This window comes from Heterocephalus glaber, unplaced genomic scaffold (genome assembly GCF_053883595.1).
Source record: "Heterocephalus glaber isolate CG9 unplaced genomic scaffold, H.glaber_assembly_v1.0 deba00001553, whole genome shotgun sequence".
NCBI classification, from domain to species: Eukaryota; Metazoa; Chordata; class Mammalia; order Rodentia; family Bathyergidae; genus Heterocephalus; species Heterocephalus glaber.
In genome coordinates this window covers 30,027,648-30,044,726 of record NW_028258344.1, presented here as the reverse complement: position 1 = coordinate 30,044,726, position 17,079 = coordinate 30,027,648, and the positions used below count along the sequence as shown (strand labels likewise).

General features: G+C 35.3%; 1 protein-coding gene and 1 long non-coding RNA gene across 2 annotated transcripts in view; one reads left to right on the top strand and one right to left on the bottom strand.

Moving 5' to 3' along the window:
- Positions 1–17,079, top strand: part of Cngb3 (cyclic nucleotide gated channel subunit beta 3) — a 162,505-nt gene that overhangs the window by 87,952 nt on the left and 57,474 nt on the right. Inside the window, exons 9-11 of the mRNA XM_087190558.1 lie at positions 4,574–4,638; positions 5,358–5,480; positions 12,489–12,630. Of these exons, the coding sequence (XP_087046684.1) occupies positions 4,574–4,638; positions 5,358–5,480; positions 12,489–12,630 (330 nt within the window). The remainder of the gene's footprint in view (positions 1–4,573; positions 4,639–5,357; positions 5,481–12,488; positions 12,631–17,079) is intronic.
- Positions 1–17,079, bottom strand: part of LOC110348540 (uncharacterized) — a 188,845-nt gene that overhangs the window by 169,773 nt on the left and 1,993 nt on the right. The gene's annotated exons all lie outside the window — the stretch shown is intronic.

The window sequence follows — 17,079 nt, the reverse complement described above, 5'->3', positions numbered from 1 at the left end:
ACCACTGTAATTACAAATGAATCTTTCATAATTTTTTCCATTTGTCCATTTTTATCAGTTACTCAGTGCCTGAAATATGGGCTCCAAAATGAAGGAGTTAAATTAGGTTACCTCCAAGTTTTCTTATATAAAATTCTATAATTCTAGAAAGAAATCCTAACATATTTTTCTATCACAAAATTATATATATACTTGGATATAATAAAATCTTCATCAAGAGGAAAATAGTTACACCTACATTCCACATAATGGAATATGCTGTAGTTTTCAAAAAATAAAAAAGAAATTTTACACACATTAATATAGAAAGACTTCCAAGATAAACTGCTAAGTAAGAAGAAAAACAAAAGCATGATATGGAACATTTTACAGAACAATGCTAACTTTTATATAACATGAAGGGAAAATACTCAATTTTTCTGTATTTATAAAAGATTACCCAAAAAAACTAATAAAAAATGATTAACTAACATGGGAAGGAAAGCAGAAAGGAAAAATCAGAATGGTTTGAAGGCTTTTTTTTTTTTTTGGTACTGGGGATTAAACTCAGGATCTTGCACTTGCAAGGCAGGCAGCTGAACCACTGAGCTAAATCCCTAGCCCAAGACTTTTAAAGATATATATTTCATTTAATTTTAAACTATGTAAGTATGTCACCTACTCAAAAAGATTCCAAGAAGATGGGTGATTTAGCTCAGTGGTGCTGCTGCCTGCCTCTCAAGCACAAGGTCCTAGGTTCGATCCCTGGTAGCAAAAAAAAAAAAAGAAAAAAGATTCTAAGACATAAATATTTTAGAGCTCATGGCTTTGTTGGGTACCTAAAAAGAATCTGAGGCAGGTCCAGGAATTTCATATAAATCCTTAAGAATAAAATGATATTTGTATTTCCAAAGACAACCTTCTAAATGGATTATAAATGATTTTATAAATTTGAGGAGTTCATTATCTCTTTTGCCTCTTGGGAAGACACAATAGCATAATCTGATAATACTGGTGGATGCTGACAACAACAATAGTGGCGACAACTGAAAATTTTTGACGGCACACCTTGAGGCTGCATACTTTGCTAAAACTTTATATCCATTATCTCATGTATTTCCCCCAACAACTTTATTTTAGAGATGAGGAAAATGAGAATTAGCATGATGAAAACAATCTGTCCAGAAACACAGCTGATGAGAGGCAGTATCTGAGCTCTTTACATGATTATCTGATTCTACATTCTTTACAATAAGCAGTCTGGAAGAGTAACATTAGGCAAAAAGAGTTTTCCTTCCATGTTCACGACTTTCTAACATTCAGGGGTCTTAACATTTACGTACACTTAACACAACTCTAAAGCCTTTGGATTTGACTGTGGAATATTAATATAAACTGAGGCAAAACACAACATTCCAAGCAGCCTAATATCAGGCCATTCCTCATCAAATTTCTAGTCTCATGTAGAAGTTTCAGAAGGCACTTGCTCAAAGATAATCAATTTTCAGAAAGACTCAGATTCCTACGGATGTGGGAGTTTGTCTGGCATTATAATAAGTTTAGAAGATGCCAGCTCTACATACTCATCTCTGTATCCCTAAGATGTTCAAAAGCTTTCTATGTCCGGCAGTTATTTTAAAATGTAGATAGTAAAAGTCAACATTGATCTTTTCCTAGCCTTGTAGTCCTGTCAGTTCACCTATTTATAAGGGTGTCATTTGCATGGACAATTCTCTAGGATAAATGTTTATCACCTCTGTCTCTAAGTTATAAATGGGAAAACAAATTAAGAATATAAATTTCCTCTATTATAAACAAGCTAAATTTTTAAGCAAACTTCTGTTGCTAAACTTCTATTAGGAGCACAATAACCATGTTACCAAAAATTGAAATTATCATAATGAGAGTGTTTGAGGGATATTTCCCACTCAGAAATTCTTGAAAAACAAGTCATTTGGGCATATTTCTAGTTAACAAGTTATTGCTATTACTCATACTATTTTTAATTCCAAATGTTCTATTGCAGTCATATCTACATTGGAGAAATTTTGAACTAGATCATCTGTAAGGTTCCTTCTATCAATAGGAGCCTAAGGACAAGATCCTTTAGGAAGCATGTTCTTTTATTGTGCCCACTTTAATATAGAAAAAACCAAGATACAGAAATAGTAAGAGACTTTTCCAATGTCACACAGTTAGTAAGTGGCAGAGTTAGGACTGGAATTGGGCTTGGAAATCCATGCTCTTACTCCTGTGTTACACTTCCTACAATTGTAAAAGAGGAAGGCAAGTTTGGAGGGTAGGACAGCATTCAGGGAGAAAGAGTTAAAATAAATGTAGAGGTAAGCAGGAAAGAACACTCAGGAAAATAGCAACTCTGAACAAAATCACATAAAGCTTTTGGATAGCACCAAGAACAACTAGCTAATGCTAATGCTGAACTTAAAATTTTGTTGAAATGAATACACACTTAATGCATCTTGCTTAAAAATAATGCCAGTGTTGAACAACAAAATGTACCTATTTATGACTCCAATGTATTACATTAGACTTTTCTTAGTTTTACTTATTTTTGGGAGAGTGTGTTTTAATTATTGAGAAATAGAGTTCTACTACATGCTTTAAAAAGAAAAGCATGTCGATAAAGGAGCCAAACACCCTCACTGGAGGAAAGATAGCCTCTTTAATAAATGGTGCTGGAAAAATTGGGCTTCAACTTGCCAAAGATTAAAACTAGACCTATATCTCTCGCCATACACTAAACTAAAATCAAAATGGATTAAAGATCTAAATATTAAAATAGAAACTCTGAACCAGTTGGAACAGAGGTTAAGTAGAACCCTTGAAGACATCGGTGCAGGAAAAGATTTTATGAACAAAACCTCAGTTGCCGGTGAACTAGCACAAACAATCAACAAGTGGGATCTCTTCTTATTAAAAGGCTTCTGCACAGCAAGAGAAACCACCAGCAGTGTGAAGAGACAACCCACAATGTGGGAAAAAATCTTCACCTGCTCTTCCTCAGACAAAGGTCTACTATCTAGAATCTATAAAGAACTTTAAAAGATCAGACCGCCCAAATTTAAAGACCCAATCCAAAAATGGGCATCTGAAATGAACAGACATTTCTCAGACAAAGAAGTAGAAATAGCAAATAAATACATGAAAAAATGTTCAACATCACTGGTCATTCGAGAGATGCCAATGAAAGCAATGTTGAGATTTCACCTCACTCCAGAAAGAATGGCTGCTATCATGAAATCAACCAATAACAAATGCTAGTGGGGCTGTGGGGAAAGAGGAACCGTGCTCCACTGCTGGTGGGAGTGTAGGCTGGTGCAAGCACTGTGGAAATCAGTATGGAGATACCTCAAAGAACTAGGACTGGAAGTCCCATTTGACCCAGCTATTCCACTGCTGGGGTTCTTCCCCAAAGAATTCAAAGAATCATACCACAGTGATATATGTGTGCCCATGTACATAGCAGCACAGTTTGTGATAGCTAAAACTTGGAAACAGCCCAAATGCCCATCAACTGGAGACTGGATAAAGAAAATGTGGTTTTTTAATAAAATGGAGTACTACTCAGCCATAAAAAATGAGAAATTAGAGACCTCTATAGCTAAATGGATGCACATTGAGGCGATACTCTTAAGTGAAATAAATAGGACACACATGTATAAATACCGAATAGTTTCTCTGGTGTGAGAAACTGAAAGTGTAAATAAGGACTAAAATGTATAATAGGTAATGTGAAATAGGAAGACAAGGGGCAAAGGGGAAGGTAGTGGGAGGGCTAGGGGAAAGGATAGAAGGGAATGGGATTAATATGAGAAAATGGAAAAACAGGAATAAAATCTTTGTAAATAGGGAGGAATGGAGGGGTTGAAGAGAGGGCTGGGCAAGGGTGAAAAAGAAGAACCAAGAGAGACTATGTAAAGGTGCAAATTTCCAATGATGAATGTCATTATATTGTATACCTAAAATGTACCAATGATTAGAATGAATAATCGAAAATGCAAAATAGGAAGAAAAGGTCCAAAGGGGTAGGGGTAGTGGGAGGGACAGGGGAAAGGAAAGGAGGGAAAGGAAAAATGCTGAGAAATGGAAAAAATGGAAATAAAGTCTTTGTAAATAGGGAAGGGTGGAGGGCATGAAGGGAGGGCTAGGAATGGGGAAAAACTAAGAACCAAGATGCATTATGTAAAGGTACAATTCCCAATGAGAAATGTAATTGTGTTGTATACCTACAATGTACCAATAAAAGAATTTAAAAAAAGAAAAAGCAAGTCAGACATAAAAGTAAAAAAAGAAAAAAAAGTAAAGCATTATTAATTTTCAAAAAGCATTACAAATAAGACTATAACTAGAGGGTAGAAGTAAAATAAAGCAAGAAACTCTGGAAAAGTTCGGCACTATGCTACCATGTACTACCTAGCAGAAAATACCACTAAATAGGACCTTGATTTTTTTAAAGATGGATAAATAAAATTATTTCCAGTAATAAATATAATCTATTTTATATTGTTTATCTAAATAGATATACCTAAGACTAATGTATTTTTGTATTCTCTTTGCTTGTTTTTTTACATAGTACACTTCATTTTTTGAGTTTAATCATCATCTAGAGTCTATAATGGACAAAGTATATATCTACAGGTAACGTATGTACATACACACTTGTGGGAAGTGAAGAAAGCAAAGGCAAGTATTTTAGACAGCATTTGGGAAAAAGATGTTCAAGAAAAGGAGATGATTTCAGATTTTGACTATATAAAATATAAGTATATGTTCTAAAACAGGTCTAGATATTTCAAGTGAGATGAAAGTGTGAAAATCATATCAGATTTCAGAAGGACACCGAACTTAAAAATAGGACTATTATCTACTTCAGCCAAAACAAGTACGATGAACGTGCTCTTTTGCAAGTTGACTTTAGAGCTCTCCCATGGCAATTCATTCTTAACCTACATTTCACTCATTCGCTGCTCTGAAGTTCACTTGCACACAGACCTCTAGTCACAGCTCATTGTAGCATAACGTCCCATGGGCTTTTCAGGGATATCCAGTTAAATCAGTGTGGCGTATTTTACGGGACTAAAAATAGAGAGGTGGCCCTTGAGGCATGCTTTTCACAGAGTTGACTCACACCATCTGTGAAAAGAGAAGTGGACTTTTTCTACACTCTGTCAATCTCAGTCAAGAGACTGCAGCTAGACAACATGCGATGGCACCATCACTTTCTACTGTGCTGATGAAAGTTAGCAGTTCACAAATCTAAAGCAAGAAGGCTCAGTGGAGACTTAAAGGAAATGTTAAAGTAAGCTGTGTTCCAGAAACAACATGAATCCCAACATTGCATTTATTCTCTTTGACAGAGTCATTCGAACAACTGGATACTTGCTGTTTATTCTGCACATTAATGCCTGCATTTATTACTGGGCTTCCAACTATGAAGGAATTGGTACAACAAAATGGGTATATAATGGTGAAGGAAACAAGTAAGTTACAATTTTGAAAGAAACTCACTGATTCTTTTAATTTTCTGTTTCAGTGTATGACTATTAAGTCAGCTCTTTTAAACTGTTACAACCCCATTCATAGGCAGTAAAACCTCTCAAGAAGTCACTATGGTTTGAAGTAAAAAAGAATGTAGGAGAATAGAATAGAAAATATCAGTCTTCTGATTGATAGTAGAGGGGTGTGTGTGTGTGTGTGTGTGTGTGTGTGTGTGTGTGTGATCCTGGGTTAGCCTGTGAAATTTATTTCTTATTCTAGATCATGTTCAGAAAAGTTTGGAAGCCTCTACTTTAGACAACTCACTAATAGGGTAACTTTTAATAACTGAAATGCTGATTGGTCCTAATAAACAATGTTAATTATTTACAGGGCAGGTGCAGTGGCTAATTAGTTTACCACTGAAGGGTTTTTATGGGTTTATGAGTCAGCTATAACCACTAACTCAATTAAACACTTAGAGAATAACAAGGATCATAAATTAAACCTGACAATTAGGTGTGCAAGTATCCCAGGAAGAAAAGAGACTATTTGAAAAAATCAGTGCATTAGAATCACAACTTAATAACGGCAACTAGGGTTTTTTTGAGTAGGGAAATTTCTTTTTGGTAGATACAAGGACCTGTAAACTCCATTAACTTTCTCCTCTAATGAAATGATATGGAGCATATCATAAATCAATGTCCTTGCTGGAAAACAGTAAGTCCTAGCATTGCTTTGAAAAGCAACACAGTGCAACTTTAGGGTGGAGAGTAATTATTAGAGACAGCAAAGAAGGTGAAAATATCTTACAAAATTATACACTACCAAGAGTGAGTTGGATATGCATAAGGAACTTGACAACATTTCTTGAACTTTTAGCCAGAACTGATTTGATGAAACTTAAAATCAGAAGAAGCCCAGATTGCAAACACACACATACACACACATACACACTTATACAAACATGAACAGGGAATCCATTCCAGGAAAGTTTATAACAAAGCCTTACAACTAAAATTTATTACTAAGTAATTCCTTTTGGAATGTGAATTAATTTATATATGTGTTTACTTTGATGTAAATAATTTTATTAAAAATTAAGATACGCACTATATTAAATACATATTCACCACCATAGCTAAAACTAAAGAATATTGACAACACCAAGTGTTGAATTAAGACTAACAATACCAATTGCTAGGATAAGTTGCAGTTATTGTATCTCTCATACATTGTTGACAAGAATGCAGAATGGTATAACCATTTCAAGAAGACATCAGTTCTTTTCACAAATAAACATACACTTACTTTACAACTCAAAATTCCAAGCCTAGCTATTTACCCAAGAGAAATTAAAACTGCATCCAGAGAAAAAACTTGCACAAAAATATGCATAGAAGTTCTACTTATAATAATTAAAAACTTGGCAGCCTAAGTTGTTCATTCATATGTATAAACAAACTGTCCTATATATGTATAACAGGTACTATTCAGTAATATAAAGGAATAAATTACTGATGCACACAGCATGAATAATTCTCAAAATCACTACACTGAGTGAAATCTACTTTACACAAAAGCCTACATACTGTATGATTTCATTTACTTGAAATTTCAAAATGAGCAAAACTGATCTATGGTAGAAAAAAATAACAGTCATTGTCCCTGGGGCCCTGGGAACAAGGACTAAATAGGAGAAGGACCAAGAAAATTTTCTTCAGTGATGGCAATATTCTTTGTCTTGATAAGTGTTTGAATTACATAGGTAAATGTATTCATCAAAAATTCACCTAAGGATACAATCTAATGATGTATCAGTAGCATTTCTATACATTAACATTGAACTATCCAAAAAGGAAATTGAGAAAATAATTTCATTACAATAGTATCAAAGTAAATAAAATATTAAGAGGTTCAAGACTAGTACATGGAAAACTATAAAACACAAATGAAAGAGACTAAAGCAGATACAAATAAATCAAAAGATATATGAGTCCATGCATTGGAAGAATTAATATTTTTAAAATGTCCAAACTATCCAAAGGGATCTATAGTTTCAATGAAACCATATCAAAACTTTAATGGCTTTTTTCTAGAAATAAGATAAACAATCCAAAAATTCATAGGGAACCAAAAAGGCCCCAAATGGCTAATGCAATTTTGAGCAAAAACAACAAAACTAAAATCATCATATGTCCTTATTTCAAAGTATATGATAAAGCTACAATAATCAAAATAGTATGATACTGGCATAAAACAGACATGGACCAATGGAACAAAACAAAGAGCCCAGAAACAAACCAACATATCTTTGACAAGGGTGCCAAGAATACACAATGGGGAAAGACAGTCTCTTCAATAAAGGATGCTGCAAAAATTATATGTCCACAGGCAAAAGAACAAAAATAGATCCTTGGCTTACACTATACAAAAAAATCAGCTCAAATAATGACTTAAATGTGCAACCTAAAACAAGAAGATTTCTAGAAGAAAACATTCAGGGAAAGCCCCCTGACCGTGGTCTGGATGATGATATTTTGGATATGACCCCCAAAATGGGCAACAAAAACAAATAGAGGGACAAATGAGCTCTATGGTGGATTAATTAATGGTCAACTTGAGTGGGAACACCCCACTGAACTGAGTCAGCTGGTTATGGGCATGGAAGACCCACCCAAGGATTGTTGCCAAAATGACATAAAAGGAGAATGAGAGGGGAAGATTGCATGCTGCTGATTGCAAGCTTTGTTGTGGTTGGTTTTCCTAATATGAACTTGGCTGTTCCCAGCACAGGAGCTCAGGTCCTCGCTGTCCTGGGGGTGGCTGCTGTTCTCTTGAGGGTACTCAGGTCTTTGCCTTGAGCACTGCTTCCTGGCTCCAGTGCAGATCTCTCAGCCTTCCAGCACAGATCCTTCACCCTGCCAGCGCAGACTTTCTAGCTTCCACCACTGGCTGGGCCTTTCTGGTGTAGATCCTATGGACTTGCATGAGACATTGCCTTGGGCTCTAGGCCTCTGGCTGGACTTGTGTGGGACACTGCCATGGGATCCAGGCCCTCAGGTGAATTCTTCAGGTCTCTTGCACATGGACAGATCTCTTGCACTCTTCTGCATTTGACTTTTTGGGTGAATATTATAAGATAAACCTATAAATTTATGTTCTGTAAAAAATTTATTCCCTTGCAAACCCTGACTACAATAGGCTTACATCACACTCTAAAGCTTCTGTACAGCAAAGGAAAGAATAAAAAAAAAATAAAAAGGCAATCTACCAAATCAGAAAATATTTGCATACCATATATCTAATAATAGGTCAACATCCAAAATACCTAAGAAATTCTTACAACTTAGCAGCAAAAAATAAATTAATGGACAAAGGACATGAAAAGACATTTCTCATAAGGGGAGGAGAGGAGTTATAAAGGGATGTTGAAGGGAAGGGAGGGGATCTGGGGAAAAAGAAGAATCAAGATATATCGTGTTCAGGTACAAATTCCCTTTGGTGAACATGATCGTTACGTATATTTAAACTGTACCAATAAAATTAATTTTTAAAAAGACATTTCTCAAGAGGAGACATACAAATGGCTAATAATATATGACAATGCACTCTATTACTAATCATCAGGGACATACAAATCAAAAAAACAATGAGATATCATCTCACCACACTTAGAATGTCTGTAGTCAAAAGGACAAAAAAAGTACTGGCAAGGATGCAAAGAAACTCTGTTGGTGAGATTGTAAATTAGTATAGCCAGTATGGAAAACAGTATGGTAGTTCCTCAAAAAAAATTTAAAATTTTGTCTTTTTTATAGCCATTCTAATTGGGATGAGATATGCCATTGTGGTTTGAATTTTACATTTCCCTGATTTTTAGAAATGCTGAGCATCTTTTCGTATACTTGTTGGCCATTTGTATATCTTTTTTCAGAAATATTTATTCAGATTATTTGCCCATTTTAACAGATTATTTGTTTCTTAATTTTGCTGCTGAGATTTTTTTAGTTCCTTATATATTCATAGAAGAAGAATTCCTATTTTTACATTAAATTTTTTCACTTTTATGTCAAATGCTGCCTTATTGATTTAATTTGGAGCTGAATGTGTGAGTGGGTGTGTGGGTGTGTGTGTGTGTGTGCATGTGTGTGTGTGTGGTGTTTCATCTATTATATAGTTAATAGTTAGACAGTTCATGTATTAAATCAACCAGATAGAATCTCCTTGAAAAGTTCTGCCTGGAATGTAGACATTTTAGAGATGGACACACTTGACTAATTAAGCTAATCCTAGAAAATCAATATGAAGCCATTTAATTAAATTACAAATCTTACCTTTGGTTGTGCATGTCTGGTTGTAAGACATGACTGAGAAAAGAATCCCAAAATAAACCACAAAGCATCAGGGTAGAAAACTTCCAATTAACATAGCAGACATTTAATACAAAAGAAAAAGTTCAAGGCTAGCCATTGAAATTTGGATAATCAATGCCATAGTTTCACATTTGACTGTTACTTTATAATATCCATAAAGAGGAAAAGGAAAGAAGATGATTCATGTGTTTGTGCCTGTTAACACTCCAATGACTTTGGAGAGGACAAAAATTCCAACACTCAACAATGAATTGGCCATTTGGGGAGAGAATCTAGTCTCTCCTCACTCTTGGGCAGTACTGAGTTTAATAAATTTCCTAATTTTAAAGATAACCACAAGTCTGGGACCTGTGACCAAAATAAATTAGGTAACAGGAAATTATAAATTGGAATTTTTTTAAAGCTAAAATGCAATTTATAAAATACTTCTACACTTCTTCAAGGTGGTTCTCTTTGACATCAAGTTCACTACAATATTAGTAAGTCCAAGGAAGACTGCAAGAAAAAAATTACACAGTGATATTTTCATTCTCTTGACACACTGGTTTCAAGCCTTACCAAAGAGTTAATTATTTTTTCTGTTCCCATAACCACCACATTTTAAAAAGTCACATGTCCTTCAAAAGATATTGAATTTGAATATGAGTGATTTCTTTCTAGATTTGTTTTTATTTGAATATTGACTTTAACTTCAATTCATTTCATTCTTTGTAAACCCCAATTTCTTAGTCTTTTAAGATCTGAAAATTATAAACTACTCTATTTTCACAAGAAAAACAATACCTTATTCAAAGATTAATACAAAATTATCTATAGTGCTAATGTTACAGATGATCCACTGAGATATGAAACACAATCCTACACCGAATGTTAAATATCACATGCTTTCCCTTATATGAGAGACCCAAAATTTAAATAATTTAAAGAGCAGAATAAAGGAGAGATGGAGGGAATAGGGAGACAGACATTTTGGAAATTAAAGGGAATCTGAGGAAAGGAAGGGAGGAATAAACATGATTGAAATGTAAATGTACCGATTCCCCAAAATGAATTTAATTATGGTATGTCATAAATGTATACTAATAAAATATTTTAAAAATAAATAACAGGAAGAGAAAAAAGAAAGAAATATGAGAATAATTAGGACAAAATTCTGTAAAATGTGCTGCTTTTCTGTGTCTACCCAAGACACTAGAACAGTTGCTGAGACCCACTAAATCCATAAATACAGAATATCCTATGGATTAAGTCTATAAATATCTGGAAATTGAAAGATTCAGGGAAAATATCTGGCCCAGGCTATTTATTCAGAACTATGTAGAGTATTCTAAATAGATACTTACTCATGCACAAAAATTATATTTATAATTGTAATTATAAAGTGGGGTTGTAATACCAAATTCCATTCCTACCTGTGAACTCCATGAATCTCATAATCACGTGTAGCTAAATGAATATTGTACATTCCGTGCTAATCCTTGTCATTCTTTTCTGATCTTCTTCCTATCTGGAAGGCCATGATCTCAGCCTCTCCATTTTGCAATTGTTCAAGTAAGAACAAAATCTTTATCAAGCATATTTCTAAGCATATTTTGCTTTATTCAATACTAAATTTCTAAATAAATTACTTATTATATTTGAAGGTAATTTCTCTCTATTACAATAGATCTCAGTTCTCTCCTCTGTTTCTGACACTGTTTGTAAATTCAATAATATAATAAGGTCTGGATGGAAAAGATAGATATTTATTTGTTCTATTTTCTGTTAATAGAAACTGGACCTAAGCTATAAAAGATTCCCCTGTATAAATATACTTAATCTTCATAATATTCCTCATGAGTCATTGGTGTGGTAGTTTAAAGATGACCTCAAATTCTTTGACTCTCACTGAGAGATGGAGTCAAATTTCTCTTTCCTTGAATCTGAGGTGGTCTTAATGTTTGGCTTAACAAATATAATGTGACAGGAAATTAAGATGTTATAGAACCTCTGGGTCCTAGGAAACCTTGAAGCTACTTCTTGGGCTGCTCTGGGTGAACCAGCTGCCATGTAAATTCATCTACCCTGAGACCTTGAGGAAGCTCAAAATAGTCAGGTGAAGAGACTAAATGGAAACAGAGGTAGCCAGCCCTGGTTGTTCTATCTATGTCCACAGAAATGTGCAGGAAGAAGCTCCCTTAGGTATTCCAAGCAAATATAGTGTAGAGAAGGACAGACCCAACTAACGGCAAGAATCAAGGCCACAGATGACTGACCTCGATCAGCTCTTCCCAGGTATCTCCAGGCATTCAAGTCACCCCAGCTGAGGGCCCATTCTTCATGCAATGGGATGAGTCATTCTCCCAGGCCTTGCACAAATTATTGACCTGAAAAACTATCAACCTAATAAAACAGTGCTTGTTTTATATCACTAAATTTTGAGAACAGTTAGCAAACACCCTTTTTGGGTATAATTGCTTAGTCATTTCACAGTTTTTAAAAGTTTACACTAGCACATACAGTGTTTCCCAGTGCTGCCTATGGAAACAAAATCTTGATGAGGAGAAATTTGCTATAATTTAATAATAATCTGTGCTTCCAAACAAAATTGCATTTCAGTGATATAAAAAAGGAAATATGTATTGTCTCTTTTCACAGATACCTGAGATGTTATTATTGGGCAGTTCGAAGTTTAATTACCATTGGGGGCCTTCCAGAGCCACAAACTTTGTTTGAAATTGTTTTTCAACTCTTGAATTTCTTCTCTGGAGTTTTTGTATTTTCCAGCCTAATTGGTCAGGTAAGTTGAATCTGAATCTCTAGATACAGTGTCTTAATTTTTGAAAGGTTGGCAAGTGTTTATGAACTTTATAGAGAACATTTAAAATCTATGTAATTATTTTCCTCCTCCTCCTTCTCCCCCTCTTCCTTCTTTCTTTCTCCTCATTCTTCTCATTTTACTACCTTTGATCTATTTTAATTATGGGGAGGAGGATGTGACGGAAATCATTGCCTTTCCATTTATAAACCATTAAGTCAATCAGAAGACCTATTAGCAAAGTTCATTAGTTTATATTCTCAGAGAAAGTTATTCTAAGTTAGCTTCCTACTAGAAGGTTTCTAAAAAACCCTTTATGACTCTCTTATTTAATTAAACTTGCAAAACCACTGGGTTAAAGTCAACTTCAAGGTCATTTAAACCAGAGACTATAAAATGCCATCTTAAACAATTAATAAATCATTGCTACACAAATATTTATTATAGCATCTTGTCTTATTCTCAAGTAATCACAATCTAATAAGAAAAGAACACAACTGCACAAATAACTATAATGCAAGGTTGATGGTATTTACAAGGAAAACAACGCAAATTCTTTGTGAATTTCCAGATTCACAAAAAATGAAAAGCTCTAAGGCCGGGGATTTAGCTCAATGGTGCTGCCGCCTGCCTCACAAGCACAAGGTCCTGAGTTCAATCCCCGGTACAAAAAAAAAATGAAAAGTTCAACAGCACAGCATCTTTAGAAGGCATAAGTCCTTGGAGAGTGCTTTACACACCACATACTAAACAGAAAAAAAGCCATGTTGAGATATGTGTACTAGATGAAAAGTTAGGCTAAGTCACAAAATGATTATTTCCCCTAGAAAAATAATTGGTTCCCATTCTTCACACTCTCAGTACTATGAGTGAAACTTGTTTTATAATGAAATTTAGCATAATTTGTTATAGTATTTGACATTGTTCAAAAATAGTCAAAACTCAAACAACACATCTATAAATGTCAAGAGTCTGTTGTACATGGAGTTTGGAAGCAATCTATTAGTTGAGAAAGGGAAGCTTCCCAGGATTCATGGTACAAAGATGCATTTGAAGTCTCTTCAAAAAACAGGCTGTACTCAGTAATCACAGGTAATGCAATTGATTAGGTACTGTGTGCGAAAAGATGTCAGTGGTAAAGCCCAAGACATGTTTGAGATAATGAAAAGCATTCCAGAATAACTGGAGTGAAGGACACCAGTAAATAGGAGATATATATAAGGATATTTTAAAGGGAGGATTTTTAATAAAGAAGGTTGATTAAAATATTCCATGCATTGGAAAGGGTGATACTGACATAAAATGTAGGTTTATTATTATTTAGGTATGGTAAGATGAACAATTCAGGGACAATTACCACGACAAGGTAGTTTGTTATACTCACAGATCCCAACAGGAGGAAGCACACCACACCACAAGGGCAGGGTGAACAAAACAAGGAAGCACCAGGGGAGGAGTGGGCGAGGTAGGGTAAGCAGTATTAGTAGCTTGATGGCTTCAGTAGGCTCTGGGAAGTAGGGCTGTCTTTGTTTGTCTGGCACCTGGCACTGGGGTATAGGACAGGTGGATAATGGCCTGAATGTCAGAGGGCCCAGTAAGAAGACTGGCAGGAGTATGGACTCTGGATTAGTTAGTTTGCATATGAAGGATACTCTCGAGAGTTGTCCACAAGTCTCCAGGAATTAGCTAACCCTGTGAATGGGCAGTATGGTCCTAGGTAAGGAAGACCCGAGATATCAATACCTCAGAGTACAGAAAATAAAAATATGGTTAATACAGATGCCCAGGGACATGACAACTCCATCCTGACATGTTAATGACCTGGAAGAGAAGTTGTAAAGGAAACTCCACTTAGAAAATATGTAGATATTAGAACATGAACATCAGGCAGTTAAAAAATTAAATATAAAATATTATATAATCTTAATGGCCAGGGAAATTGTGACAATGGTTGAAATAGGAAGCAGGTTGGAGAGAAATTCAATTCAAATCAACCTGAATGTAAACAGCAAAAGTCATATTATTTTGTAATTTGTCATAAAATCAATGTGAGTTAGTCACATCACTTTCATTGTTTTCCCAGTCTTAGAGATGAGGAAACTTCAGCTTAAATAAATTAAGAGACCGTTGGGGCTGGGGATTTAGCTCAGTGGTTCTGCCGCCTGCCTCGCAAGCGCAAGGTCCCAAGTTCAATCCCCGCTACCAAAAAATAAAAATAAAAAATAAAAAAAGATAATAAAAACAGATTAAGAGACTGCTGAGTATGGTAGTACCTGCTTGTAATCCCAGCACTCTGGGAGGCTGAGGCAGGAAGACCACAAGTTTGGACAACTTAAAGACTTAATGAGACCATGTCTCAAAAAATAAAAAATAAAAAAGGCTAGATGTACAGTGCAGTGCAAAGGCGCTACATTCAATCTCCAGTATACAAAAAGAAATGAAGAAAATAAATTAAGAAGCATCCCTAATTCATACATACAATTTATATAGTCACATGATAGAACCATATATAGTATTGATAATAACAGTAAAGTTTAACATGTATTGACCACTTGCAATATCAAAACAATTTTCACAAGATTACAAAACAATGTCTATCTAGCGCCAGTTTAGTTCTCTTGCTACTCAAAGTGCAGTCTTTGGCCCAGTAGTAGCAGCAGCTCTTGAGAAATTCAGCCCATGGGCCCTACTTCAGAACTACTAAATATGAACCTGCATTTAACAAGATCTACACATGATTTTTATGCACATGAAAATTTGAGAAATGCCACTTTGTATGCCACACCTAGCTTTAAATTGAATTTGAGGTTCCCACAGGAACAAGAAGAAATATCAAGTCAAAAATGTGGTATTAGGGCTGGGGATTTAGCTCAGTGGTTCTACCACCTGCCTCGCAAGCACAAGGTCCTGAGTTCAATCCCCGGTACCAAAAGAAAAAAAATATATAGTACTAGAGCACAGGAGAAGAAAAATTGAAGCTACAGAAAGATTTATGCTTTAAACTCTCATAGTGAATAAAAGATGTTGAGAAGGAAAATAGAAACAAAAGGAAGAAAGCCTGGGACAAAATTTCCATTTATTCAAAATCCCCACATATAGTCATACCAGTGGCTGTTCCCTGGAAGTAATCATCACTTTTTAACTGCAGTATTACATTCTCTAGTGCAACTCATAAAGCCTAACACTTTCTGACTCATATCTTTATGTGCTTCCCTAGACTGGAACACCTCATAGAATATAAATCTTCCTCAGCTCCTCCACCAACGAAACCCACCATTGCTGGAAGATAGCACACAAACAATTTAGACTACGGTCATTACTAAGTAGGTAGCCTTCAACAGCAGTCAACAATGATTTGAATTTCCTTTCATTCACAACTAACAGTCTATTAAATTTCTCCAGCTCTACCTTTAATATCCTGTGTCTCCCAGCTTTAAGTGACTGGCTAAGTTGATGAGCTGCCAAGAGTGGCATGGTAAATGGAGAACTGGGAACTGAGGTTGTGGAAGAATATTTGGAAGAGCCAGCAAGGAGTAATAGACTCAGAAAGATGAACATAGAGCACTGACTGCATAGCTCCTCAGTAGATCCTTTCAAGATGTAGAAGAACCTGTTAGCCCTAAAAATGGAAACTAAGGAAGGCATCAAAAAAAAAAGGGCATTATTTGAACTAAACTCCAAAGAATGAGTAGTTTTCTCATTAGCAGAAAAAGCTCAGCAGCTACGAGGATAAATGAGCAAAGTCGCAGTGTGAAAGAAAGCAAGGCCCTGATTTTCCTCACCATTATAAACCCACAGTCAAAGCAAATTTACAACCAGTTGCTTCCCTCTGTGTGAGAGGAAGAATCGAGCAATATATCTTTTTTTGCTGAGACCTTAAAGATCAGCTTTTAACCTAGAGTGGGTTTTTATGGCTGAGTTATAAACATCCAACAACTAAAACCTGACAGGTCCTTAAGTATTGTCACAGCAGTAGATGATGCTTCAGTAATTTCAGCACATTTCTACTTCTGCTGAATACTACACCTTAAGCATGATGAGATTTGATTTCTATCTGTCTAAACAACACAAAGGAGAACAGAGGTTGCAATTTCATGATGAATCAAGTCTACATAGCCAGCCATGCTGGATAATCTGTGAAGGATGCTTTCGAAGTGAGACTTGCTAAAATGGAGTGGCCATTTGCCAGATAATTGCTCGATTTTTGTTGCATATTCCTTTCAAATGCACAAGCTGTGTGGTTCTTTAAATATCAGCTAACACTTTTGCAGTAATATACAAGCATGCAAAGAAGATAATGTACAGTCCCTTGTGTTATGTGGCAAATCCTCACAGCAATCTTACCTGGCAGGTATAATAAGGCTTATTGTTGTCCTTACTTATCAGAGATGATGTGATTTGCCTGATATTTTACAGGAAGGAGTAAAGTAG